Source organism: Mauremys mutica, chromosome 22 (assembly GCF_020497125.1).
Source record: "Mauremys mutica isolate MM-2020 ecotype Southern chromosome 22, ASM2049712v1, whole genome shotgun sequence".
Taxonomy (NCBI): Eukaryota; Metazoa; Chordata; order Testudines; family Geoemydidae; genus Mauremys; species Mauremys mutica.
In genome coordinates this window covers 7,122,595-7,150,116 of record NC_059093.1, presented here as the reverse complement: position 1 = coordinate 7,150,116, position 27,522 = coordinate 7,122,595, and the positions used below count along the sequence as shown (strand labels likewise).

The 27,522-nt window shown below is 50.4% G+C and overlaps 1 protein-coding gene across 2 annotated transcripts in view; it reads left to right on the top strand.

Annotated features, from left to right (window-relative positions):
- Positions 1–27,522, top strand: part of USP2 (ubiquitin specific peptidase 2) — a 74,161-nt gene that overhangs the window by 41,436 nt on the left and 5,203 nt on the right. For both annotated transcript variants that reach the window (XM_044996927.1, XM_044996926.1), the window contains 9 exons: positions 4,382–4,505; positions 22,674–22,785; positions 22,883–22,993; positions 23,349–23,413; positions 23,705–23,808; positions 23,888–23,968; positions 24,352–24,430; positions 24,692–24,799; positions 26,094–26,214. In XM_044996927.1, the coding sequence (XP_044852862.1) occupies positions 4,382–4,505; positions 22,674–22,785; positions 22,883–22,993; positions 23,349–23,413; positions 23,705–23,808; positions 23,888–23,968; positions 24,352–24,430; positions 24,692–24,799; positions 26,094–26,214 (905 nt within the window). The remainder of the gene's footprint in view (positions 1–4,381; positions 4,506–22,673; positions 22,786–22,882; positions 22,994–23,348; positions 23,414–23,704; positions 23,809–23,887; positions 23,969–24,351; positions 24,431–24,691; positions 24,800–26,093; positions 26,215–27,522) is intronic.

Sequence of the window (27,522 nt, the reverse complement as noted above, 5' to 3'; positions counted from 1 at the left end):
ATTAGCAAGTTGACTTTTAGAGAACCTAACAAAAAATAAACCTGATGCACTGGGGACCAAAGCTTTTTGGACACAAGTGGTGATTGATAATTAGAGAGAAGACAAGACATTTGCCCTGTCTAGTGTAGTATTGCTCTTTCTCTGGACCCAGTGCTAGCACAGGACACCACTAGAGAGAGAGAACATGCAACACAGACTTTGTCGCAACACTATAACCATAGTATTTCTGATGTTCTGGTTTAGAGCTTGAAAGATAGAAGCTTAGAAACAAATTAGCACAGGGCTCCCACATGTCTGAGCAGGGTCTGTCTCAGCCACAGTGTGTTTGGTACTTGGGGCTGCATGCATGCTAATTAACTGGTGCATTTCTTTGTTAGTTTAATTTTTTTTAAATCCCCAGCCACTTTGCCATGGCCTGGAGCTCTGAGGTAGAAGCAGGCACTGTTGCAATGGCATTTTGGCCCTGGGAGGAGAAATCTACCTAAATATCCCCCTTGCCAGTCTCCAGAGGGGTCCCAAAAGTCTGCCCCTTCTGGAGTCTTAAATGTTTCTTCTGAAGTTACTGCTGCTGTAAGATTTGAGTGCTGTTTTAACTCTGTACCCAATCTTAACGGCATCTAACTGAGTTTGGTTCTACATACATTTTTCTCCTCAGGGGCAGAGGCTTGTAAATCTTGGTGCAGTTTTTTTTTTACATTTAGCCAATTGAAGGAATACCTTATTACAGGTTTTCCACAGAAGCCAAACTGCAGCTGCTTCCTTTTTCATTGGAGTTGAGGGTTTATTAACAAGTACCTAGCCAATTTGTTGTTTTGGGTTTTTTAAGGATATCTTTAGACAGTGGTTTTTTAAACATTTTCCCCCACATACACACTAGCTGTGAGCAACCAACTAACCACAACAAAACCAAATTGATAAATATCAAGCACTATAACCCCTAATTCCTAAAAGAGCAAATTGACCTTTTTAACTCCTGGAAGAGCAAAACCCTCTCTGGGCCAGAGAGAGAAACACTAAACCTCCCTCTGTATCATTCAGCCTACCACCACCAAGGGTTCATACACAAACTATAAAAATCCTTCCTAGGATCAGAGCGAGAAACACTAAGTTCTCCTCTTTAGCTCAGTTTTGCTACAGCTGAGGGTGTATGTACCTAGGATTTTTCAGTTTGGAGCGAGGATCTAAGTCATCCTCCTGTTGCCCCTTACTATGACTGGGGGGGTATACCCACCTCCAATTATTTCCCCCCAGCAGTCCAGGGTGGAGAGGGGGATGCTAAACCTCTCCTTCTCAGCCCTGCTATGACCAAGGCTGTGTATCCCTTTTAATCATAACAGTCTCAATGCATAGTATTTTACTATTTGAATAAGATTTAAACCTAGAGTCCTATTTCCTTCAGAGTTTGTGGTTAATAAACTGAAAGTTTACAATTTTTCCTATAGTGCCAGGCTCACTAAACCTGGTGGTGTACACACCAGTTTTTATAATAACTGGATTCTATGCTTGCTGCCCTTTGCATTCACCAATAATGTTGTACAGACAAAACTACACAGGATCTTTTTAGGGGCAAGACAAAAATTCCACATTAGGATAACAATTTGATTTATGACTAACAACTAATATTTTAATCCTCACACACATTATACCCAATACCTATACACACCCCCACACACATCCATCAGATGTTCTGCAGCTGCTGCATAGTTACCAGTCCTGAAAATAGCTTGAGTTCATGGCTTGATTTTGCAGCTTGGGTTCGCAGCTTGTGGCAGCTAGCTGGGCAGGAAAGCCAGGCACAAGGACAAGCTGGGTCTCTGTTGGGCCTACACCCATGCTCTTCCATGTTGGCAGCAGAATATTAGCCTTAGAAGTCTTCCATCTCACCCATCCTTTTTGTAGGCTTTAGTTTGAATCCAGAGTCTATAGGTCTTGCTGTGTCAGGCTGCCTCTGTGTTTGGTGATTGATCACCCATTAATTGCAGGCTTGACTTTCAGCCTCTGACCTGGCTTTGATCTCTCTTCTATTGTACCTTTTCTTTTTAGGGTGGACTCTTGTTACTTTGTTAGGGCTCGTCTGCATCTTCACCTGGTGGTGTTTGAACTTTATTTGATCAGGACAGGCTGGGGCTGGAGGTTGATTCCATCATCCATACATACCTCAGTCACACATCTAAACTAATTTAATAAGAGTACAGCAGGGTTTGCACAAATGAAGGTTGAAGGAAGCTTTTACAAACAGAGTGAGCATTTTAAAATGGGTTTGAATGACAATAGAGACAAATGTAGTGGATGGCAAACAGTGAACAGAAGTGATATTGATAAAGTGAACAATTAAAAACCATTCCATTCATCAGTTCTACAGCCACCCTGTACCGCTCCCAGAAGCAGTCCGTACCATATCCCTGCAGCCCCTGGGGAAGAGAGCACCATGTGCTGCCCTTGCCTGTGGGTACCTCCCCAGAAGCTCCCATTGGCCAGAAACAGGAAAACGCAACCAATGGGAGCTTTGGGAGAGGTACGCACAGGCAAAGGCAGCACACTTAGTCCTCTGCTTTTCACCCCCCCACCCCCAAGGGATATGGTGCCAGCCACTTCCTGGAGTGGTGCAGGGCCAGGGAGCCTGCCTTAGCCTCACTGAGTGCTGCTGCCACCCCAGAGACGCTCCAGGCCAGAGCCCCAAACCCTCCTGCATCCTACACCCCAACCACCTGCCTGCACCCCAACCCTCTACTGCACCCCCCTTCACCCCAGCTCCCTGCCCTGAGAGCATTGCCTGCTGGCCAGTGTCCCTCCTGGACCCTGGTGCCCTTTCCCTTGGGGTGCTGCCCACAGCAGTGCCCCCACTCTCTGGGTCTCCCTTCCCAGGGAGACCCCAATACCCACCTTGCCTCCATGTCTACTGCCAGTCATCATCTAGCCCCTTCTCACCATGGGCAAACTGCAGTCTGTGATGGCCACTCATCATTGGCAAGGAGGTTGGACCTGCAGCCCCAGTTCCTCCCTAGGCCTTTCTGGGAGGTCACCAGGCCTGAGCTCCCCAGCTCAGCCTGCCCCTTCACCAGCTCTGCTCTGTCCAAGGTACCCTTTGCTCCTTCATGCAGCTAGCTCCATCTCTCTCTAAAGCTAGAGAGACACTGACTGCCCTCTGGCCCTGCAGCTCTTTTATAGGGCCCAGCCTGGCCCTGATTGGCTGCCTCCCAGCCTTTTCTTATTGATTCTCAGCCCTCCCCAATGGCTGGCTTTTAAACCCTTCTAAACCGGAGCGGGGTGACTGCCCCACTACAAGCATCATCCTATGGTGGAGGAAGCTGAAGTCTTCCTGGTGACACTATGACTGTGCAGCCATGTGTTCACCTCCAGGACATGTCTATCTCTGCCTGGGTCCCTACCCTTGCCTGGAAGGATTGATGAGAACACCGCCTGCACCCCCAACTCCTTCACCCTCACTGCCAGAGCCTGTGGTCATTGCTGATCTGCTTGGGGTCATGGCTTCTCCTCCTCCACCACCTTTGGGGGAGATTCCTCAACCCTCCTTACCAGGGCTGCATACTGTTTTTTTATCTCTATCGACAGTGGGTTGGGAGCAGAGGTGGAGCACTTCCAGAACTAGCCAGCAGCCAACTTCCCCGCAGTTCAGGAGCTGTTTCCTCCTCCCTCCCTGGTGCTATTGCAGTCCTCTGCAGCTGGATTGCTTCCTCTGCCTGCGGGGGTCTCCATGTGCATGTTTTCAGTGAATTCTTCCTGTTTCACCAATGCTCCTCAGCCTAGCCATCTCCTCCAGTAGCTCTCCCACCTGCTTCCTGAGAGATTTTACCAAGGGACACCTCTCATGCAGGATGGTCCCCCCCCCCCGCCTTTCTATGACTGGGAAATGCAGGCCACAGTCTCTGCAAATCCATACCAGGACCTAGGTAGAAGCGTCCTGGGTCGGATTCTCTGTCTGGATGCAGGTGAGGGGGAGGAGCCAGGAGCAGTGCTGGTATTAGCTACGCGGCCTTTCCAGACCATGCTGATTTTATTCTTTCTCTCTCCAACAAACTCCCCCCCAAATTCCCCGGTTTGCATGGCACAGACAGCCTGGGGGCTGCAGACAGGTCTGGCGGAGTTACAACCCCCCTCTTTGCAGCGGGATCCCCAGATGTTTCTGTTCTAATGGGCAATCTCCCCCATCTGAAGAAGCCTGAGACCCCCTGCTGTAGAGAGACAGATCAGATCAGATGATCCTTCTCTCCAGTGCCCTCCAGTGATGTGGCTGAAACACCAGGTTGAGGTGGGCTTTCCCAGCACCCCTGGCACCGGTGCCCCTTTCCCAGGGATCTCCCCCACAGCTGGAATTGTCCTGTCTCCTGTTGCCATGGTTTCTCTTCTGCCTCCCCCACAGTGTTTCATGAACTCCATCCTGCAGTGTCTGAGCAACACGAAGGAGCTCCGGGACTACTGCTTGCAGAACCAGTACGTGCGGGACCTCAACAGCAACAGCCGTATGCACACCGCACTGATGGCAGGTAAGGAGAGCCGGGTGCCTGCAGCCAGGGCTGGGAGATCCCAGGGCTCCACCTGGCCCGTCCCTTTGGCAGATTGTGGCCTGAGCCGGGGCCTACAGCTTGGCCTTTCAGTGCAGCTCCCCCTCGGCGAGTGACCCTGTCTAAACGGGGCTCCCAGCCTCTTGGCCCTCCGGCTCCATGTCAAGAAGATTTTCCTAGGATGCGAGAGTCATGTTGGCTCTTTTCTTCTCACATCTCCTGCCAGCCCCTGCCCTCGGTGACCCCTTTGCCACACCATCACTAGTCTACCTGCCCAGACCCATTTGGAGACACTAAGGGGTAAACCCATCAACTAGAAAAAATTGGTTGCTACCACATGTTAGTCACATATCTGGTGGTCAGCAGCAGGATGGCTGTAGATGCTGGAAGTGGTGCTGATGTTTAAAGGTTCCTAGGCATCCAATGTGGAAAAATCACAGAAACGGCCATAACGCGAAGAAACAGACTAATTTTGTTCAAAATTGTCAGAAAACTTCTATGCGCTCAAACAACGCTGTTTTGGAACGTTTGGGACCTATTTAGTCCCAGGTGATATATTTTACACATTTCCCTGTTCTTGTTTGTCTGAGGTTAAAGCAAAAGGCTGTAGTCACGTGACAGTATGCATTTGTTTGTACCATGTAATACATCAAAATATTTGTCATTATTTGTAGAATGGACTGACTGGGGAAACCTTTTTCTGTGTGTTATTTTTATAAATTACATAGATAACAACACCTCTAATCCCTCAATATAAAACACACATTTCTGATGGTGTCTGCTCAACTGGAGACATACATCTAAAGCACACAGGTACAACTATAGTTATCTTCTTACTATCACTGAATACAATGACAATCCATGTGAATGCCTTATAGAACAGTAATGACTCTTAGCAGAAGGGCTGTGGAATGTCTTGTCTGACTATATTGTGTGAATAACAAAACGTAGCCATGTGCTTTCAATGTAACCCCTACTTCTAACGAATGGCTAATGCAGCACCCCTTTGAGCTATATTTACTCACATAGTCTCAATAGTATGCGGATAGTTGAAACATTTCTGCTCCCCCCAGTCAGATAATCTGCTTCTACACTCATCCCTGTCACAGCTGCATGCATGGGAGCACAGCAAATCTTCTCTGCGGGGGTCACATCTCATTCCACAGGCACTCTCACAGCTACACCACGCAAAGGGAAGGGTGGCTTCTGGAGCAGGCAGCAGCACCACCGTGGTAGGGATGAGCTGTCCCATGCTGTCTGTCACCCATTCAGAGGTAACAAGGGACACTTGAAGATACCGAATTTGTTTCATGATTCCATGTGAGCTGATAATTTGCAAGTTTCAGGTGCTGCCTGAAGGAGGCTACTGTTGGTGGCAGTTTCTCACTTGTTTTGTTCCTCTTAGCAAACAACCCCCAGTCCACATTACCGAGAGCTGCTTGTTTGCACAGTGAAGATACCAGTGAGACACCAGCTCTCACCTCTGAAAAAATTATATGACATATATTTCAACTGAATGGTCTAAGTGCCTGGCTAGGAAGTAGTGGGCTGTGGGGGTCTCCCTCCCTTTTCTGTGGAAGGTGGGCCACTTTCAGTAAACTTCATGTGAGAAGGGGGCCCTGTGGCTCCCGTGGTAGTCCTGTGGTGTGGCTCCTTGTCCCCAGCTGGGTGAGTGGCTCGTTCAAACCCCCATTTCTGTTTGTTGGGAGGGGATGGCCCCTTGATCTCTTCCCTCACAAGCGTTCCACTTTAATTATATATTAACCGGAATAACAGAAACTTGTAGGTCCCTCTGTGGTACAGGGCTTAGGGTGCTTGCTTAGATTGTGGGTGACCCTGGTTCCAATCCGTTCCTTGAGAAGGGATGGCAACTTGATCTATTACTGCTCAAGTGTCACACTTTAACTATATATTAACTGGAGCCAGGTAAACTCTCAAGTCCCTCTGAGGTACGGGGGTTAGGGTGCACGCTTGCACTGGGGGCTGACCCCGGTTCAGATCCCTTCAGAGTAGGTTGGGACGGGTTGGGCGTCTCAATCTCTTACCGCTCAAGCGTTCCACTTTAACTATATATTAACCGGGGCAAGGTAAGCTCTTGTGTTCCTCTGCGGTATGGGGGTTAGGGTGCTTGCTTGGATTGTGAGTGACCCTGGTTCAACTCCCTGCTCTGCAGGGCAGGAGGGCCTCTGATGGGTGAAAGGGGGGCCCTCCTGGCTGAGCAAGAGGCCTGTCACAGGGCCTCTTGCTCTTCTAATTAATGTTAATTTTACTGCTCTTATAGATCGTCAAAAAATTAATTAAAAGAGCAAGACACACTCTGAGAGACCTTTTGCTCAATCAGAAGGGGCCCCTCTCACTCAGCTAGGAGGGGGTCTCCTCTCATCCACCACAGGCCCTCCTGAGCAGGGACTTGAACCCAGGTCACTCACAATCCAAGCAAGCACCCTAACCCCTGCACCACAGAGGGACACAAGAGCTTATGTGGCTCCAGTTAATATATAGTTAAAGTGGAACGCGTGAGCCGTAAGAGATTGGGTTAGCCATCTTATCACCACCAACACAGAAGGTAACCACTTTAACTATATATTAACCGGAGCCAGGTAAGCTCTTGTGTCCCTCTGTGGTGCAGGGGTTAGGGTGCTTGCTTGGATTGTGAGTGACCTGGGTTCAAGTCCCTGCTCAGGAGGGCCTGTGGTGGGTGAGAGGAGACCCCCCTCCTAGCTGAGTGAGAGGGGCCCCTTCTGATTGAGTGAAAGGTCTCTCAGAGTGTGTCTTGCTCTTTTACTTAATTTTTTGACTATCTATAAGAGCAGTAAAATTAACATTAATTAAAAGAGCAAGAGGCCCTGTGACAGGCCTCTTGCTCAGCCAGGAGGGCCCCCCTTTCACCCATCAGAGGCCCTCCCGCCCTGCAGAGCGGGGAGTTGAACCAGGGTCACTCACAATCCAAGCAAGCACCCTAACCCCTGCACCACAGAGGGACACAAGAGCTTACCTGGCTCCGGTTAATATATAGTTAAAGTGGAATGCTTGAGCGGTAAGAGATTGAGATGCCCCTCTCATCTCAGGGAAGGGATTTGAACCTGCACCGCTTTACTTCTGGAGTAAGCACCCAAACCGCCAGGCTATAGTAGGAATCACACAAATCTCAGGGCCCAATTCTCATGTCATATTTGCTGAATGTGCCCTGCCTTCAACAGAAAGGACCGAGGGAGACCCCACAGCCCACTAGCCAGGCACTTAAGCCATTGGGTTGAGAGGAAGGCAATCACCCTTCAAATCCCGTCTCAGCCAGCATAAAAGGGATTTGAACTGGCACCTACCACTTCCTAAACAAAGGCATCCAACCCACCAGACCACAGTGTAACAGTGGCCCAGTGACTGTTTAACTACCTATTGACATTGGCCCACCTTCAATAGGAAACACTGAGGGAGCCAGCCCATTGGGCTACCTCCTAGCCCAGCACTTAGAGCATTGACCTGCTAGGTAAGAGACCAAGGTTCGAATCCCGTCTCGGGCAGCATAAAGAGGACTTGAACCCCAGCCTCCCACAGGCCAGCCACAACCCCAACCGCTAGACCACACAGGGCTGCTTGTTTGTGTTTTGGCCCAATGAGTATGTAATGAAAGAGCAGCAGCTTCAACAGACAAGAGCAAGGGAGCCCCAGGGGCAGAATACTGCCTAGCGCAGCACTTAGGCCGTTCACTTGCCAGGTAAGAGACCAAGGTTCGAATCCCGTCACAGGCAGCATAAAGGAGATGTGAACCCCAGCTTCCCACAGGGCGGCCACAACCCCAAACCACTAGACCACACAAGCTTGCTTGCTAGAGTTGCGACCCAATGAATATGTAATGAAGAATAGAACAATTACGGCAGAAAAATTGGACACAGATGCCACCAGCAGGCCTCAATGAGAACCTCTCTTTGCTCAGCAGCTGCATGTTCACTTTGGAGGCAGGAAACGGCTCTTCAAGTCCCTTCTCAGCAAGCTGAGAAAGGAGTTGAACCTGCAGCATCCCCATGCCGGGTAAAGCCCCAAGCCACTGGACTACGGAGAGGTTGATAGCAAACGCCTTTCCCAGTTGCTCTTTAATGCAAGGGGCACAGCCTCCATCGCTCTAGCTGTAGAACCGGGACACAGACCTGGGCTGCTGCAGCAGGTTTCTCTTCCCACACACCCCTTTCGAGGGGTAGCAGAAAGGGTGATTTGAACCAGCAGCTCTCACAGCCCCCAGGAGAAGCCCAACCACTGGATTAGAGAGGGAGCCTCGCGTTTCACCTCACCCCACCCCGGTGCTATTTAAATCAAGTAGAACAGCTTCAACAGGCACCGTTGAGCAGCCCGGGACCCAGGATTGGGGCACTCCCCGGGGCGGTAGGTGACGCCTCTTCAAATCCCTTCCCGGCAGGCCAGGGGGAAATGAAGCCCGTAAGAACGGCCAGACTGGGGCCGAGCCATTGAGCCTTCCGGCCCGGTCGCCGCTCTTCCCGCGGGGGCGGATGCTTCAACGGCAATGACCAGAAGAGGGCAATGAGCCGGTGAGCTACGCCCACCCTCTGGCAGCCCTGAGGTCTCAGGACGCCCGGAGCACTGGGCTGCGTCCCTGACGCTCTTGGCTAATAGCTTTGGTGGAGCTATTCTCCACAAACTCACTCATTCGTTTCCACCCTCCGCTTACAGTTTGGCCTTCACCCCGTCAACTGGCGACGAGCGCCACAGGCCGACCGTGCGTTGTGGGAAGCCGTGCGGCCTTTGGTTTGGTTTCATGTTTGGTATTCGTGTCCTCGGGTCACCCGCCTCGTGTGCTACGTGCAGGGGTAACTAAACGCGTCCTTAGTCACTTCACACCTTTTATAGAGCTCTGGCACCTCCCCGCTTCGGCATGGCTCGTCCACGCTGAAATGAGACCAGGGCCCCGTCCCGCAATCAAAGGGGAGGACCCTAAGCACTAGGCTGAAAGTTACATGACAGGCCTCAGCCTCCTTCCCCCTCTCTCCTCAGCTGTTTTGTGGGGTATTCGCAGGTATCGAACAAGCTCAAAAGAAACGGTTTAGTCACCTGCGGGGTTCCTGGCCGTGGCTGGCAAGAATCCTTTGGTACCGGGGAGGGGAAGACGCTGGTTCAATTTCCTTCTCCCTGCCCGATGAGGCGGGATTTCAGTAGGGCTCTGCATTGTCGCAAGTGTGAGCCCCAGGAAGGGATAGTAGGAGCTGGGTTGCTCTTTGTGGCAGCCTGAGGCTGGGCCACTTCCATTAAAGAGCAGTTGGGAAAGAGCTCTTCCCCCTGAATCCCTCGGTAGTCCAGTGGGTGGGTCCTTACCCAACCTGTGGATAATGCGGGTTCAACTCCTGTCTCAGCTTGCTGAGAAGGGACCGGAACAGCTGTCTCCAAAGTGAACGTGCAGCTGCTGGACTAAGAGGGGTTCTTATTGGGGCCTGGTGGTGGCATCTGCATCCAATTTTTCTGCTGTAATTGTTCCATTTTCATTACATATTCATTGGGCCGCAACAGTGGCAAACAAGCTTGTGTGGTCTAGCGGTTTGGGGTTGTGGCTGGCCTGTGGGATGCTGGGGTTCAAATCCCCTTTATGCTGCCCGAGACGGGATTCAAACCTTGGTCTCTTACCTGGCAGGTCAATGCTCTAAGTGCTGGGCTAGGAGGTAGTCTAATGGGCTGACTCCCTCAGTGTTTCCTTTTGAACGGGGGGGGCAATGTCAATAGGTAGTTAAACAGTCACTGGGCCACTGCTATACCGTGAGTCTCTCTGTGGTCTGGTGGTTTGGATGCCTTTGTTTAGGAAGTGGCAGGTGCCAGTTCAAATCCCCTTTATGCTGGCTGAGACGGGATTTGAAGGGTGATTGCCTACCTCTCAACCCAATGGCCTAAGTGCCTGGCTAGTGGGCTGTGGGGTCTCCCTCGGTCCTTTCTGTTGAAGGTAGGCCACATTCAGTAAATATGACATGAGAATTGGGCCAATGGCTCTGTGTGATCCCTTCTGTAGTCCTGTGGCTTGGGCACTTACCCCACAAGTGACAAGGTGCTGGTTCAAATCCCTCCCCTGAGATGGGAGGGGCGTCTCAATCTCTTACCGCTCAAGCGTCCCACTTTAACTATATATCAACCGGAGCAAGGGAAGCTCTCAAGTCCCTCTACGGTACGGGGGTTAGGGTGCTCGCTTGGATTCTGGGTGGCCCCTGGTTCAATGCCCCGCTGTGTGGGACAGGAGGACCTCTGGTGGGTGAGAAGAGACCCCTCCTAGCTGAGCAAGAGGCCTGTCACAGGGCCTCTTGCTCTTTTAATTAAAGGGGCTTTTGCTGCTGAGCAGTAAAACCCTCTCTCTCTCTCTCGTCCACCATGATCAGGATACACACCCAGGTTGTGGCAGACCCCAGGGCACTCCCCTGCTCTTTTGAGGGGTGTGAACTGGGGGCTGCCACCTCCTGGGGGAGAGTCACTGGTGAGCGATCCCTGTCCAAATCCCCTCTCCGTCCCAAGAAGACAATGGCCTCTTGAGAAAGAGAGGGGGTTCAGACAAGGATGGCCCACCGCAAAGGACAGTCGCCTAGGAGGCAGGAAATCCCTGTGCAAATCCCTGCTGAACAGGCAGCTGGGGGATTTGAACCAGGATTTCCCACAACCCGGGCGAGTATCCTAACCACTGGACTAGAGAGTGAGAGTTGCCAGGGGGCTGGCCCAGGGCACATTTAACTAAAGCAGAACAGCTTCAAGAGGCAAGAAGGAGACAGGTAACCCCCTCGCCATTACAGAGAGGTCAGGGGACATGCCCCAGGCCAGATTCAAACCCACCATCTCAGCACCCCTGGCGCATAGCATCACCATCAGCCTACAGAGGGTACTGTGGCAGAAGGAGGCCCAAGTACCATTTAATTAAAGTGAAACAGCTTTGAAAGGCACAGAAGGTAGGCAGCCCGCCCCAACGCTACCCCAGAAAGACAAGCACACACGCACCAGGAGAGATTTGAACTCACATTTGCCCCCACTCCAGGCACACAGGTGAACCCTCAGACTACAGAGGGGAACTGTAACGAGCTGAGGCCCAAATACCATTTAATGAAAGTGGAACAGCTTCCACCCGCAAGAAGGAAGCAGCCCCCATATTGCACGACCCAAAGCCCAGAGAACACCCACCAGGGCTGCATTTGCCACTTGTCCAAATCTCTTCTTACCACAGTGTCGGAGAAAAACTCAGTTCTCGCTTTTTCTTTGGGTGCAGCAAAATCAAATACTTTATTCTTTCTCTAGTAATTACAATAGAAGGAGAGAGTGCCCTAGGACACAGGGTCGCCCCAGTCCCGGACAGGTCTCTCAACTGGTAAACAATTACAGCAAGCATTTATACCTTTGTTACAAACAATAACTAGCAATAATACAGACGATAATGAGCAACAACTGCATTTTGTTTATACATAAGCCATCCTATCTTATTTTTCTCACTCCTAAAAGACACCAGTCTGCATATTTGGTTTATCAGTTACAAGGTCGTAATAACTTTTTACACAGTTCTTTCCCTCTGCCTCACGCTATCCTTGCTTCTAGAAGTCTCACATCATTAGGGTTACAGCTGGGCTAACTCTTGCTAACTGACTGACATGCATTCAAATCCTTATTAATTCTTTCCCTACTTCCACACTCCCCCCTTTTGTACTTCTAGTACAACAGATATTTTCAAATCTCTATTTGCATTAAACCATGGATTTCAGATTCTACAGCAGATATTTCAACTTTAGGGGTTTTCATTGGATGTAATGACAATGCATGATTAGCATGAACATGAATGGTATTACTATTATTACGTCTTTTACAACAACAACAACAATATAATCTTAAGCTAACTAACAACACTACAAACAATAACATTCCCATATAATATAATGGGGCTGTTATACAGTTTTGGTCACAAAGCACAATACATCATACTTAGTACATAAGTGGTGGTTTTAACATACACACAGCTATCATTAACTTGAAAAAGGAGGTGTCCTGTTAGGATAGTTCCTTGTCCTCTACCCTTCCAGCAAACGTTATCATGAACAGTGACAACTTCCCCTGGCTTCAGTTTATAGATACACTGAGCTGTGGTGGTTCTAACAGTCAAAACGTCCATTGACTCCCTATTCTTATCCAAAATGTCAGGTGTTATTCTAGGGACACTGACCATAAATCAGTTAGATATATCAGGTGGTCTAATTTCCCAGATGTCTCGGTAAATAATTCAGTCCCACATGCATCCTCCCCATGGACCCGGCAGGATTTGGTATGTGGGAGCCCACACCCACCCTAACCGGTCCATATGCTTGGAAGGAGCACTGTGAATGTCCACACTTTCATCCAGAAAGTGTCCAAGTATGTTTCCATGACCATAGATCAGATGGTTCCTGATGTGTCTGTAAGGGCAGTGGGCCAAGTCTGGTCTAGATCCCACTGAGCCTTCCCAGCCTCAGTGATATTCAATACCATCTCTGTCAGTAACTTCTGGGTCATAGAACTAAGGGTGGAAATGACATGTAACTCACCAACTCCAGCCTGTACTTAAGATAGCTGAGCTTCAAAAATAAGGCTAGGGGCCTTTTCTAGTTGGCCCAATTTCTTATCATGTTCTTGGCTTTTAAGAATATTTCAAATGGCTGCTGCACTATTGGCCCTAGCCCACAGGGATCTGGTCAATTTTCTCTTCTTTCCAGAGGAAATAACCCAGGCTCTCTACTGTGCTAATCTAATGGCAGCCCCTTGTGAGCAATTTGGGTATGTAGAAGCAATCTGGAAACTGGATAAGGGCAATGTCATTTAAAATCCAATTAGGGAGGGCAATACATGCTGAAGGATTTACTCAGAACACAGGGCGCAGCCTGTAGAATAAACCCCAAAATCCAATCAATACCACATTCCCAAGCAGGGGGTCCCACAAATTTCTTCCTGCCAGTGTATAATTCTTTGTTTCTTCACCAAGGTCAGTTCTTAATGTCCTTTTTGGTCAGGAATTCCTGGACTTTGGCAATGTCAGTGGAGTGAGTGTTTCTTCTTCTTTCCCAAAACAGTTGTGGTTCAGCATCCTACAGGGGAGAGGTTTACCAGCACATCACCCTGTAATGGTTTTGCTTCTTCTAGAAAAGTTCAAAGGCACAGTAGATTTGTCAGGGGACAAGGGAGAGGTTACTAGCACGTCACCTTGTCCTTTTTCCCTACTGTCCAGAGCTAGAAGGAGAAATAGGCTAATCATCAGTAGGAGTGTCCTCCCGAGGTGAAGGGGTCTTTTTTCAGTGAGATGCATGGGTCCAAGCAGGTAGTCCTTGACACTTCACAGCAGTGTTGGTGGTTAACAGGACTTGGAAAGGGCCTTTCCAGCGTGGAGCCAAGGCAGTCTTTCATCGATGGATCTTTATGTAGACCCAGTCTCCTGGTTCCAACGAGTGGCAAGGTTGCACAGGATCCTTCGGTAGTGCTTCCTTCACCTGTGTATAAAAAGACTTAACACATTTCATTAGTGCCTGACAATACTTAAGCATTATGTCATCCATCAAATGAATGTCCATTTGAGCTAGGGTTAGTGGGGGTGCAGCTGGTAGTCGCATTGGGCGTCCTGTCAAAATTTCATGAGGGCTGAGTCCAGTCTTTCAATTGGGAATGGCTCTCATACTCATCAGTGCCAAAGGAAGGGCATCTGGCCACTTTAAGTTTGTCTCAGCACAAATCTTGGCCAGTTTATTTTTTAAAATCCTGTTCTGGCATTCCACTGTCCCAGCAGACTGTGGGTGGTGAGGGCAGTGAAGGTTGTGTTGGATCTGCAAAGCTCCACATAACTCTTTTACAATCTGTCCAGTAAAATGAGTTCCACGATCACTGTTGATACTCACAGGGATGCCAAAACGTGTATAAAAATCTTTAAGCAGAAGTTTCACAACAGTCCTGGCATCTGCTTTCCTGCAAGGAAAAGCTTCAACCCAATTGGTAAATACATCAACTAAAACAAATACATATTCATAACCACAACATTTAGACATTTGACTAAAATCAATCTGAATATTTACAAAAGGTCCCCAAGGAGGAGGGTGGGCTGCCCGCTTAGCTTTAACAGCTTTACCAATGTTGTGCTGTTGACAAATCACACAGTGTTGACAGTAGGAATGTGCTACAGAAGGGAAACTGGGTGCACACCAATCTCGGTTAACTGCAGCAACGGTTCTTGATGCAGCCTCCTGGATCTTAGCCAGATCCTCAAGGGAGGCTAGTGAAGGCTGCTCAATTAGGACACAAGTATGTTCAGCCTGAGGTACGGAAAGGGCTGCTGCTTTGGCTGCAGAGTCTGCCAAAGCATTTCCACGGGTAACTTCATCATGAGGGGTCTTGTGAGCGGTACATTTAACAACAGCAATAGCTTCCTACCATCCCCAGCCCTCTGGCTAGAAATCTGAGGTAGCCAGAAGATCCCATGTACAATATGGGGAGTGGGTTAACTTTTCATGTCTTTGCTTCCAAAGACCGTCGGTATGCAAATTTTAACAACAATTTTCAATTAAAAGATTTGGCCAATGTAGTTTCTTTCTCTTACTTAAGAAAATGTATTAGACTTTAGTATATCACATTTTTCTGATGTATCCAAACACTTTGTATTCTAAGTTGAACAAAACAAGTATCTGCATTTCAATCCAACACTTCCGCTTGATTTCAAATCAGACCATCCCATGAAAATATCAAACACAACAATTCTGGCCATGAGACAAACACCACAAGACAGAACATAGAACACAAAACATAATTTTTACTGTGCCAGTAAATCATGGTACGTTGAATGCTGTTCAGCTGGCATTCGTTGTCTTTGATTATCTGAAAGACAAAAAACAGAGGTCTACCCCGTCTGGGCAGTCAATCATTGCTTAAAATATACAAATACCCTCGTTGATTTCAGGCAAAACAGAGGAATTACCCCATATTTTCTTGTATGTGTTTCATAGGCAGCCCAGGTGTCAGTGGCTTCTACCTTATCAGTTAGATAATTTGCATTAATACAGTTGCTTCCTGGCTTGCTTCTGGATCCAAAGCTATTCACAGCTTAAAGATTCTTACTTTAAAAGGGACATAATTATCTTTACCAGAATTTATGATGGCTTTTTTTTTCTTCTAACTCCTGCTTGCAAACACTGAAAGAAAAGCACTTCTGATAGTGCCCCTTAGAGCCTAATAGGATTTCAATTACATAGCACTGTATACATTTCTTTAGCTAATTCGACTAATTCATAGCCAAATAATTGCAATCTAATAATTTCTTTGCCTGAATTTATTTACAAACATTTCAAAAGACACCAAGAACTTTCCGCTTAGCATTTTTACAAAGTTCAACTGCTGTTCCCTCCAGCAACTACAGAGATAACTTCTCACTTCCTTAAATCACTTGCTTGTCTCCCAACAGTCACTTTTATCAACTCAAATCACCATTTCAAGTATTGTCCTGGGTATTTGAAATCCCCATGCTTATACTTACTTACTTCTTCCTTCCACTACACCCTCAAAAGTTTCCAACCTGTTTTCCAATCCCTTTGTCTGTTGCCTGCCCGCTTGGGCCCGATCCTGCTTTTCTCACTGAACCGTCCCTTCCATGGGCACTAGCTTGTTCCAATACCAGTTTAGCTAGGAGGGTGGGCTTCTCAACTAGCCCCCACCCTTCCTGGTATCTTCTCTCAAACATTCTTACTCACAAAGCTATTCGAATCCTCCCTCATGAGGCTTGCCCTCTGGGCAAAAATACATGACCAGTGGATAAAGGCCATTTACTTAACATATAATCCAAACGAACATACTTCTGCTCTTGGGATGGCTGTTCTTTTACACCGTGGAATCTCCTGCGGTGTCTCTTTCAGAGATTCCAGTCCAGGTCAGCTGCCTGTGGCTTCTCCAGTGTCACCAAGCCACACCGGCTTCGGGGTTGCAAAGACTGTTGGATCTCACTGAACAGTTAAGCTTTGCAAATGCAATCTCAGTTCTGTAACTTGTACTGCCTCTGGTTTGCCTCTGTCTCTATTTTCCACAACCAGCTGGGGCTGAAAGCAGTTTTTCTTTGCACTTAGCATAGTCTGTGCTGATTCTTGACCTTGAACACAAAGCAACTTTCTCTTATCTGTAAGCCAAGCTGAATTTCAAATTAACCCGTTCCTAGACAAATTGCTCACACTGTGTCAGAGGCTTTTCTTTGGTGATTAAAAGCTCCTCTGAGATATATGATCTTATCTAGATTGAAGGTACCTTCTAATGGGCATTGTTTAGATGGATTTTCACGCGTGTGAAGATTCCAATCATTTAAATACCTGCAGGTTTTAGGACCATAATGTACGTACATGTAATATGCTGGGGTACCCTTAGGGGGTGAGGTGGAATGTTTAGACTGTCCCTTACCCATTTTCCACTTACACACACAGAGAGGGTGCCCTGTCCGCGCTAGCGGCTCATAAACTAAGGATCTCTCCCTACAGGGCACTCACACAGGAGAGACTAACAAGGATGACTATGACTCTCCTACACCTCCCTTCAGCAAAGAGCGTCGGTTAGTCTCTGGGAGACGGCGCCGCTTACTCTGATTGCGTCCAGTGAGATGATCAGACTGTCAGTAGCCCACACGGAAAGGAAGGGGGGGAGGGAAGATGGGTTCACACACTCCTAGACCCAGGTAGCTTCCTCGCCGGACGATGCCAGGTCGAGTTAGCCCACCGTGGGTCGGATCTCCTAAAGATCCACTAGTTACCGGGCTTGCGTTAGAGTAGTCCTGGTCACGAGCTTTCGCGTCACAGGGTACTCTGGGCGTCTTCCGGTAACAGTCACTCACACTGGTGTACACAAACACACACACACACACACCAAGGCCTCTTTTTTTTTTTTTTTAAACCACGATGCATCTTTACCTGGTCCGGACCCAATACCATGAGGCGGTATGACAACCCCTCTTGAGGCGGTAAAACCCCCTCAGCACCGGTGCATTCTAATGCATTTACCTATGCATTACCTTATGCATTTACCTTATGCATTTCTTTGTAGGCCAACTCAGCAGTTCCCAATACTGCTATAAACTAACCTTGTTGGGGCCTTTCCCCAATACTACTCTGCATCTGATCTTGCTGCACAGTCAATAAGTTCAGATGGCGTGAGCCCAACAGAGACAGACGTCCCCACGGACAGTCCTCCTCCGATACCCCAACAGAGATTTCAAATGGTCTCATACCTCTCATGTGGCGCCATGGGGTTCGAAGGGGAATGATCCGTAGTAGCCGTCTGTGGGTCCGTGGGCGTTGCCATCCTGGACGAGCCCCCAAATTGTCGGAGAAAAACTCAGTTCTCGCTTTTTCTTTGGGTGCAGCAAAATCAAATACTTTATTCTTTCTCTAGTAATTACAATAGAGGGAGAGAGTGCCCTAGGACACAGGGTCGCCCCAGTCCCGGACAGGTCTCTCAACTGGTAAACAATTACAGCAAGCATTTATACCTTTGTTACAAACAATAACTAGCAATAATACAGACGATAATGAGCAACAACTGCATTTTGTTTATACATAAGCCATCCTGCTATCTTATTTTTCTCACTCCTAAAAGACACCAGTCTGCATATTTGGTTTATCAGTTACAAGGTCGTAATAACTTTTTACACAGTTCTTTCCCTCTGCCTCACGCTATCCTTGCTTCTAGAAGTCTCACGTCATTAGGGTTACAGCTGGGCTAACTCTTGCTAACTGACTGACATGCATTCAAATCCTTATTAATTCTTTCTCTACTTCCACAACAGGCACAGGGGGGATTTGCAGTAGGGTCCCCCACAGCACAGTGAGGACCCTAGCCTTTGCACTAAATGCTACACAGAAGGCCTGTGCCGCCTTCTCCTTCTCCCTCTGATCATGTTTATTTTGTAAGGTCTTAGGCAGGTACATATCAGCCTCACACAAAATGGTTCATGCACCTAAGTCACCTTACTCCAGGAGGGGTTCCTGGCTGCAGATCGCAACCGGATCCAGGTCCCAAACTGCTTAAAAGGGTCGGGGCTTAGCACCACCGCTCTTCTCAGCATCTGCCAGTGGCTAGCTGAGGCAGTTCTGTACCTGGCATTATTGTTTTTATGTATCTCATTCTTTGGTAGCTGTCTCTGCCCCTTCCTCCAAGACAGAGCCCAAGCACCTAACTCAGGCGCTGGGAATCCCATTGTTGTTTGAATGATTTTCTAAGCATCTAGAAGCCAGGGCAGCGGTGAGATTGACACATCAACACCCCTTTGTGGGTCTGGTCCACAGTGCTAAGACAGAGGGGGGCTGAGACAGGGTATACTTGGCCCGTATTACAGGCAGACTGCGCTGTGACTGTAAGGAAGCTGAGAACAGGCATGCCATAGGCATGTAGTCCTGAGACCAGTGAAGAAGAGGGATTGCTGACAGTGGGCATGCTCTGGCATTCATACAACAGACATCGCTAAGACCAACGGAGGTGAGAATGGGCATGCTTTGTGAATGCCGCAAGCCCTGAGATCTGGGTAGGCAATTCAGAATAGACACTGTGAGACCAGGTGCCAGCTTATGCCAAGGTCCCTAGGTTTCACCTGAACACTGACAAATACCTGTGTGTTAATATTGTTAAAACAGGCATTAGAAGTGTAAGAATGTGTTTAGATTTTATAAAATGTTTGTAAATTGCTGCATGCCTTAATCCCATTTATAATATCTGTCCCCCATGGTACAAGGTAATATTTACATGTTTGCATTGTAATCCTCGCTGGTTGTAAATCACCAAAGAGGTGAAAGACGTCAGGTAGTGTGAAATGCTGATGTGCAGAAGGTGTTATGTCCTGCCCAACGGAGAAGGCCCATCAAGCACAGATGAACGACGTGGAACCTTAAAGGGGACAAAAGATCTCTCTGATTTCTCTTCTCTCTCCAGCTCAGCTGCTGTCGTCAGCCAGCTCCTTTTCCCATCCACTGACAGCATGAATGTTTGGCAACATAAGACACGTGTGTCCGTTCCCAGCTCCAAAGCCTCTCTGTGCATGGGAATGAATCTCTTCTTTGGGCCAACACCAGTTTTGAAATTACTCTCTTCTTGGGGTAGATGAATTCTATCTCTTGGACACGCAGATGCACTGTCTGAGTTCAAGCTCCAGGTTAGCACTCTGTTTACTCCGAGTGTTTGCTTTGCTTGAGCAACGTGCAAGAACGTGTGTGAATCTGCTTCCTCGTGATCTGCCCCGAGGTCTGGCATTGCAGGATGGTTGCCTGCCACTGCTTGTGCAATGTTGTGAAAGCCACCAGCAAAGTATACTTCACGACCAGGCGACTATTCACACTTCATGCTCCAGTCACTGAGGAGAAAGTTTGCAATGTTAGATTTATTCTTTGAATTCGATATCATCTCCAAGTGTTGCTTTGGGAATGGTGTTAACACAGTGGGGTTCCAAACTTCTTGCCTTTGGTCATTTCCCCACTGGGCTCTCTCACCAGATTTGACTAATTTTTCATTTGCACAACTGTCAGCAACAACAGCAGTGTATTGGCATTTTAGTAAAAGGATAATGTTCAGCAGCTGATCAGACAGCTCCCCAAAAGTTTTGCACTTGGCAAGATCAGTGCATACCATCTGCAGAAGCATCATGAGGTCAACCATAGCTAAAGTGACTCATCAGATGCTGGTAGCTCACCCACTGACAGATTTTTCTCCAGCTCTTGCTGTTGCTTTTTTGGGTCTTTCTTAGAGAACCATCCAAATTGAAGAGGGGAAATGGGACATGTCCCAGTCATCAAACTCTGGATAGTAACATCTCTGGACTGGGCAATAACTGTCAGCTTGCTGAATATCTGATGGTCAGTAGTTATTGCTGAGATTACCAAATGATTTGAGATTGTGACTTTTTATGGGATCGAAGACGTCTCCCTCACCCCTTTGCAGTCTCCTGGTTACAAACTGCTTTATTTCTTGGGTGCCATTCTCTGAGATCATACAAACTTTCTGCAATTTCAGGTGGAGCCACAGTAGACGTTGGAATGTTCACAAGTGGCTGCCTATGGTCTGGGCTTGTTCCAGGTTCAATGCGTAAAGGTTTTGTCATACTTTCGGTCACAAGTTTTTATAACATCTTGGACAGCAGTTTCATCCGGAGCCATGCCCTTTGTGGTTGCTTCTTTGTAGAGATCCATTGCTGAAGGCTGCATTCCACACAGATGTTACAGCTGCCTTAAAAGGTGCAGAGACAAGGTGGATGAAATAATATCTTTGATTGAACAGAGTTTTCTCGGTGTTCGCAAGCTTGTCTCTTTTATCATGGTCCAATAAAAGATATTACCTCATCTGCCTTGTCTCTCCGATATCCTGGGGAAAACACACCACTGCAAATAACTTAAAATGTGTAGCCAAGTAATACGTGGTCAGCACTTTATCTTTTGTGCAAAGATGCTGATGCTTCCCACAGTCCTTGTTGAGTGATTGCTCCGTGGCCATGTCATGCCATAGACCACAGAAGCATGTGGCAGTCTGGTATTCTGCACCCTATCAGCTGGTGCGAGACATATATCTGGCTTCTGCTACATTTACGTAACCCCATCTAGCATAGTTCATATGACCACACTGGAAATCAAATTGAAGAATCTCTGACAAAATCTCAAGATACAAGGATTTGTTATCATCTCTCTGTGCTGCTATGTAATCCCTCGGGAGTTGGGAGAAATCCATTACGTAGTTTTCCCATAGCAGAAATGTATCTCAACAGTTTTTTCCCTTCGGTAATGTAAGTGTCCATGTGCTGGGGGAGTGACTGGGTTCTGTTCATGAAGTCTGCCAGAGCATTCTGTGCTTCCATGCTTTTTTCGCTGTGTGTCTTGTCCACATCTTCACATGCTTCAGTGCAAGGTCAAGCTTTCTCCAAGATGCGTCTCTTCTCATTTTCTGGGAGAACGACTGTTCATGGAACTGCTAAGTGCCACCCACTTCAAGCAATTCATTGCTTCATTCATAGGGTTGTGGATTCTAAAGCCAGGGTTATGTGCTTTTACAGCATGGCTGATGGCTGAAGCACCGTAGATGTTGGCTTCCACAAGGATGTCTTCAAACCCACTTTCCTGTATCACACTGCCTGTGTCACCCAGGAAATACACTGTACGATATACGCCTCCCATCTCAAAGGAGTCGTTGTCAAATTCGGTTTGATTCCTCCTCCTAATCAACTGTGCTTTGCAGTAGATTGCTTCATCATACACAACATAAGTCCAGTCTTGGCCCAGAGAGTGGAACATATCCTGAAAATATTTCATTATGGTGTACGGTGTATTAACATCAGTTGCTGGTGCAGAAATCATTGCACAGTAGCCAATATTCATAAAATATAAAAGAGCAGACAGAAAGTCTTCTCCAATCAGTCCATTCTACAAATAATGACAGATATTTTGATGTATTACATGGTACAAAGAAGCTCATCCTGTCATGTGACTACAGACTTTTGCTTTAACCCAAGGCAGACAAGTACAGGAACATGCATAAAATATATCACCGGGGGCTAAATATTCCCAAAACTTTCCACAAGAGCACTATTTTGAGTACCGAGTTCGTAGGCAATTGCATTTAGAAGCTTTCTGCCAATTTTGGTAAAAAAAATGGACTGTGTTTCTCTGAGTTGTGGCCTTTTTGGTGATTTTATGATTTTTTCAGGTTGGACGCCCGTTAACATTTCAACATGATGTGATATAGAATAACTGCACCGCTCCCACCAGCTACAAACACCCTGCTGATGACCACCAGATGCGTGCCTAACATGTGGCAACGAAACGTTTCTAGCTGATGGGCCACCCTAACTCATTCATAAGACCCCTTTTTAAATCTGACTGGCTGACGATACCTCCTCCAGGGTTTGCCAGCTCTGCCGCCAATACCCGAGGTGTAGGTGTAGGCTCACAGGCAGAGCGGAGCAGGCTTCCTGCTGCTCCTCTGTTCAGCAGCTCTGGTTATCTATATGGGCTGAGAGCAGATTGGCAGAATAAGAAGCTGCACAGCGCCCACTCGGAGGAGAGCCGCCTGGAGTGGGGGCTACAGTTCTGAACACGCCCCCAGGGGCCTGGGGGATTGGGCCGGAACGAGTGGCGAGACCCGGGTAACTCTCGTTCGCGCTCTCTCTCTCGGCAGAGTTCGCAAAGCTGATCCAGCTGCTCTGGACCTCGTCCCCCAACGAAGCAGTGAGCCCCTCGGAATTCAAAACCCAGATCCAGAGATACGCGCCCCGCTTTGTCGGCTACAAGTAAGGCTCTGCCACGGCCTAGGCTAGATGGGTTGGGGGTAGGGACGGCTTGTGTTGCCCAGGGAGCGGTTTCTCACCCTTCTCTTGTCTACTCCAGCCAGCAGGACGCTCAGGAATTCCTGCGCTTCCTGCTTGATGGACTCCACAGCGAGGTGAACCGGGTGCTAGTGCGGCCCAGATCCAACCTGGACAACCTGGACCACCTGCCGTAAGTAGGCAGCGGCACAGAATGGTGCCTCTCACACGGTGCCCTATGGAGCTGCCCCTGCAGAGCAGCATCCATCCATCATCACCAGGGGCTGACGTTCCCTGCTGGCTGGCTCAAGCCCAGCCTGGAACCCTGGAAGGGTTCCCAGAGGTGTTTTTCACCAGCTAAACCCCACCCCAGGATATCTGCATCAGTCCCGGACCAGCGACCGTAAAGGGAGCAGAGCATGCTCCCTGCAGCTCCCTCCTAATCAGCACGCTTCCGCCTGCAGACTGCAAAGCAGCTCAGGGCTTGGCAGGATGCTGGCCCTGGCGGGCGTCTCTCACGTGCTCTGTCTCTTCCTTCTCCCCTGCAGCGACGATGAAAAAGGGAGGCAGATGTGGCGGAAATACCAGGAGAGGGAGGACAGCCGGATCGGGGGTGAGTGCCTGGGTCCGGGGAGGGGAGGACATGGGGGCAGGAGTGGATGGAAGGGTAGCAAGGCCCGGGGACTGAAGTGGAGGCGGGTGGAGGAATTGCAGTGTCTGTGGAGGGGCGGGCAGGCAGCCAGCTCAGAGAGCTGGGTCCAAGAGAGCCCATACATCCAGCACACAAATGGATAGATCGGTAGAAGACATGATTGCTGTGATGGGCAGAGCCTGGCTGGGCGAGGGCTGGGCCATGCAGTGCCTTGGGCGTCTCTCACCCCCTCTCGTCCCCACCCCTCCCCAGATCTCTTCGTCGGGCAGCTGAAGAGCTCCCTGACCTGCAGCGAGTGCGGCTACTGCTCCACGGCCTTCGACCCCTTCTGGGATCTGTCCCTGCCCATCGCCAAGGTAACGCCCGCGCCCCCGCCTGCTGCTCAGCTTTCCCCCGCCCAGGCGTGCGCTGACCCCTGCTCTTTGCTCTCCGCAGAAGAGCTACAGCGAGGTGACCCTGTTGGACTGCATGCGGCTCTTCACCAAGGAGGACGTGCTGGATGGAGACGAGAAGCCGGTGAGGGAGGGCTGGGTGGGCAGTCGGTGGGAGGGAGCGATGGACAGACAGACGGACAGGCAGACTGCTGTTTAGGGACCAAGTACAGAGACCGTCACCCTATGGCTCTGGGCCATTTGCCCACATCACAGTTTTGCGGTAGCAGTTGGTCCCGCATCCCAGTCCCATGGGAACGAAGCCGCCTGCCCTCAAGGTGGGCACCCATCTTGGCTCCAGGACAGACTTTGACCTGCTTGAGCAGGGCCCCATTTCCACTAGAGGGTGGGTCTATTTGCTGAAGTTCCCCTGCGGGTGGCACCCTCGGGCCCGGCCCAGGGCTCCTGGGTTCAGCCCCCCGGTGACGCTATCAGGATCCCCCTCTAACCCTGGTTTGTCTCCCCCAGACGTGCTGCCGCTGCAAAACCAGGACGAGGTGCACAAAGAAGTTCAGCATCCAGAGGTTCCCAAAGATCCTGGTGCTTCGTATCCATCAGGCTCCCTGCAGCAGAGATCCCAGCACCTGGGCAGCATGGGGCGGGGGAGTCTTGGGGCAAAGGGATATGGGTGGGAGTAACCCCCCACCCCCAGGCACTAGCAGATCTAGCTTCTGCTGAGTGGGACATACCAGAGGGAGCCCGGGACCCATCCCCAAGAGGGCAGAGGGCTCTGTGCTCATCTCCTCCCACTCTTCCCTCCCATCCATCCGTCCTGGCTCTGCCCCCTTTCCTTGACTCCGCCCTCCAGATTTGAAGCGCTTCTCCGAGGCCAGGATACGAACCAGCAAGCTCACCACCTTCATCAGCTTCCAGCTGAAGGACCTGGACCTGCGGGAGTTTGCCGCACAGAGCTGCAGTGAGTGCCCTGGGGCAAGGCGGGGGCTGGGTGTGCTGGCACAGGGAGACAACGTGCCCGTAGCTGACGGCGCAGAGCTGGGGCAGCATCCCTCACGCCATCCCACTGGGCGTCAGGGGCGTGTCACAGGGCAGCCCTGTCGCTAACCAGTGTGCCACACTGCCTGGCCTGTCCCTTGATCAGACACACACCCGGCCGTGACCCTTCCCTCCTGCACGGATTTATTCTTCACTTACTAAGGTCAAGCCTGCCAGCAAAGCAGATTTCCCCACAGCCACCTCTCCTCCGCCCAGGCTGCCCCTCTGAGCTTCCCCCCTGTTTCCTCTCCCTCTCACTTAGATCCTCCCACTTACCCAGACAATTGCTTCATCAGGCCAGCGATTGCCACCCAAGCTCAGTAATCCCCAACAGACTTCAGCCTGCACCCTTCCCCGTGCTGCAGCCACCTCAAATCGGGCTCTGGCACCCTTCCCCGTGCTGCAGCCACCTCAAATTGGGCTCTGGAACCCTTCCCCGTGCTGCAGCCACCTCAAATCGGGCTCTGGCACCCTTCCCCGTGCTGCAGCCACCTCAAATCGGGCTCTGGCACCCTTCCCCGTGCTGCAGCCACCTCAAATCGGGCTCTGGCACCCTTCCCCGTGCTGCAGCCACCTCAAATCGGGCTCTGGAACCCTTCCCCGTGCTGCAGCCACCTCAAATCGGGCTCTGGCACAGGGAGCTTGGTGGCTGATCAGCCGCCCCAAGGGAGCTGCCCCCACTAGCTGCCTGTCCTTGGTTGCCAGTGCACTCATCCCCCAGACAGGGCGTGGGTACGTTCTGTCTCCCCAGGACGATGCCCTGCCCCAGCAGAGGCTGCGTGGCATGCTCTGTGCCTTGCTGCACCCCTCTGCCCCACACCCGCGAAGGAACCAGGCAGCGATGGATGAATTCCCCAGCCCCCGAGGGACTGGTCCGTATCATTAGCCTTGTATTTCAGGTGGGGAAACTGAGGCACAGGGCGAGGCAGTGACACGCACTAAGCCAGTGGCAGAGCTAAGAATGGAACTGCGCAGTCCTGGCTCCCCCAATCACCGGCTCACTCAAGACCACACTCCTTCCCCAAGCTGAGAATAGAACCCCGGAGTCCTGGCTCCCTCCCAGTCTCCTGCTCAGTCCTTGGGGTCTTGCTCTTTCTACCTTGCTAGTGGAAGTCCAAGGGCCCAGTACCTGCCCAGAAGGGGATTCCAGCAGCAGGGGTCCGCTGCTAGACCCTGCCCTTGCTAATTGCTGGGTTTGCTCTGCTCCATCCCTGCAGACCATGCCATTTACAACCTGTACGCCGTGTCAAATCACTCCGGGACCACCATGGGGGGGCACTACACAGCCTACTGCAAAAGCCCCGTGTCTGGCGAGTGGCACACTTTCAACGACTCCCGGTAAGGCTTGCACTTGGCATCCCAGGCACCCGGCCCACTTCCCATGTGGCATGGGCTCTGTACGGGCATGTGAGGTGGTGGATGGGTATTGTGGGCTGATGTGGGGGGCAGCTCTGTGGATTGAGGTGACTGGGGACTGCACAGTCAATGGGTATTCTGGGGGGAGCTCTGTAGATGGGGGGTGACTGAGGGCTGCATGGGCTCTGGGTATTGTGGGGGTAGCTCTGTGGATTGAGGTGACTGGGGGCTGTATGGGCTAGTGGGGTTGTGGGGGTATCTCTATAGATGTGGGATGACCAGGGGCTGCACAGGCTCTGGGTGTTGTGGGGGTAGCTCTGTGGATGTGGGGTGACTGGGGGCTGCACAGGTTAGGGGAGCTGTGGGGGTAGCTCTGTGGATGTGGGGTGACTGGGGGCTGCACTGGATAGGGGAGCTGTGGGAGTAGCTCTAGATGTGGGGTGACTGGGGGCTGCACAGGTTAGGGGAGCTGTGGGGGTAGCTATGTGGATGTGGGGTGACGGGGGCTGCACAGGTTAGGGGAGCTGTGGGGGTAGCTCTGTGGATGTGGGGTGACTGGGGGCTGCACAGGTTAGGGGAGCTGTGGGGGTAGCTCTGTGGATGTGGGGTGACTGGGGGCTGCACAGGTTAGGGGAGCTGTGGGGGTAGCTCTAGATGTGGGGTGACTGGGGGCTGCACAGGCTCTGAGTGTTGTGGGGGGAGAGCTGTAGATGTGGGGTGACAGGGGCTGCACAGGTTAGGGGAGCTGTGGGGGGAGCTGTAGATGTGGGGTGACAGGGGCTGCACAGGTTAGGGGAGCTGTGGGGGGAGCTGTAGATGTGGGATGACTGGGGGCTGCACAGGCTAGGAGAGCTGTGGGGGTAGCTCTGTGGATGTGGGGTGACTGGGGCTGCACAGGCTAGGAGAGCTGTGGGGGTAGCTCTGTGGATGTGGGGTGACTGAGGGCTGCACAGGCTAGGAGAGTTGTGGGGGTAGCTCTGTGGATGTGGGGTGACTGGGGGCTGCACAGGTTAGGGGAGCTGTGGGGGTAGCAGTAGAGGTGGGGTGACTGGGGGCTGCACAGGTTAGGGGAGCTGTGGGGTAGCTGTAGATGTGGGGTGACTGGGGGCTGCACAGGTTAGGGGAGCTGTGGGGGTAGCTCTGTGGATGTGGGGTGACTGGGGGCTGCACAGGTTAGGGGAGCTGTGGGGGTAGCTCTGTAGAGGTGGGGTGACTGGGGGCTGCACAGGTTAGGGGAGCTGTGGGGGTAGCTCTGTGGATGTGGGGTGACTGGGGCTGCACAGGGTAGGG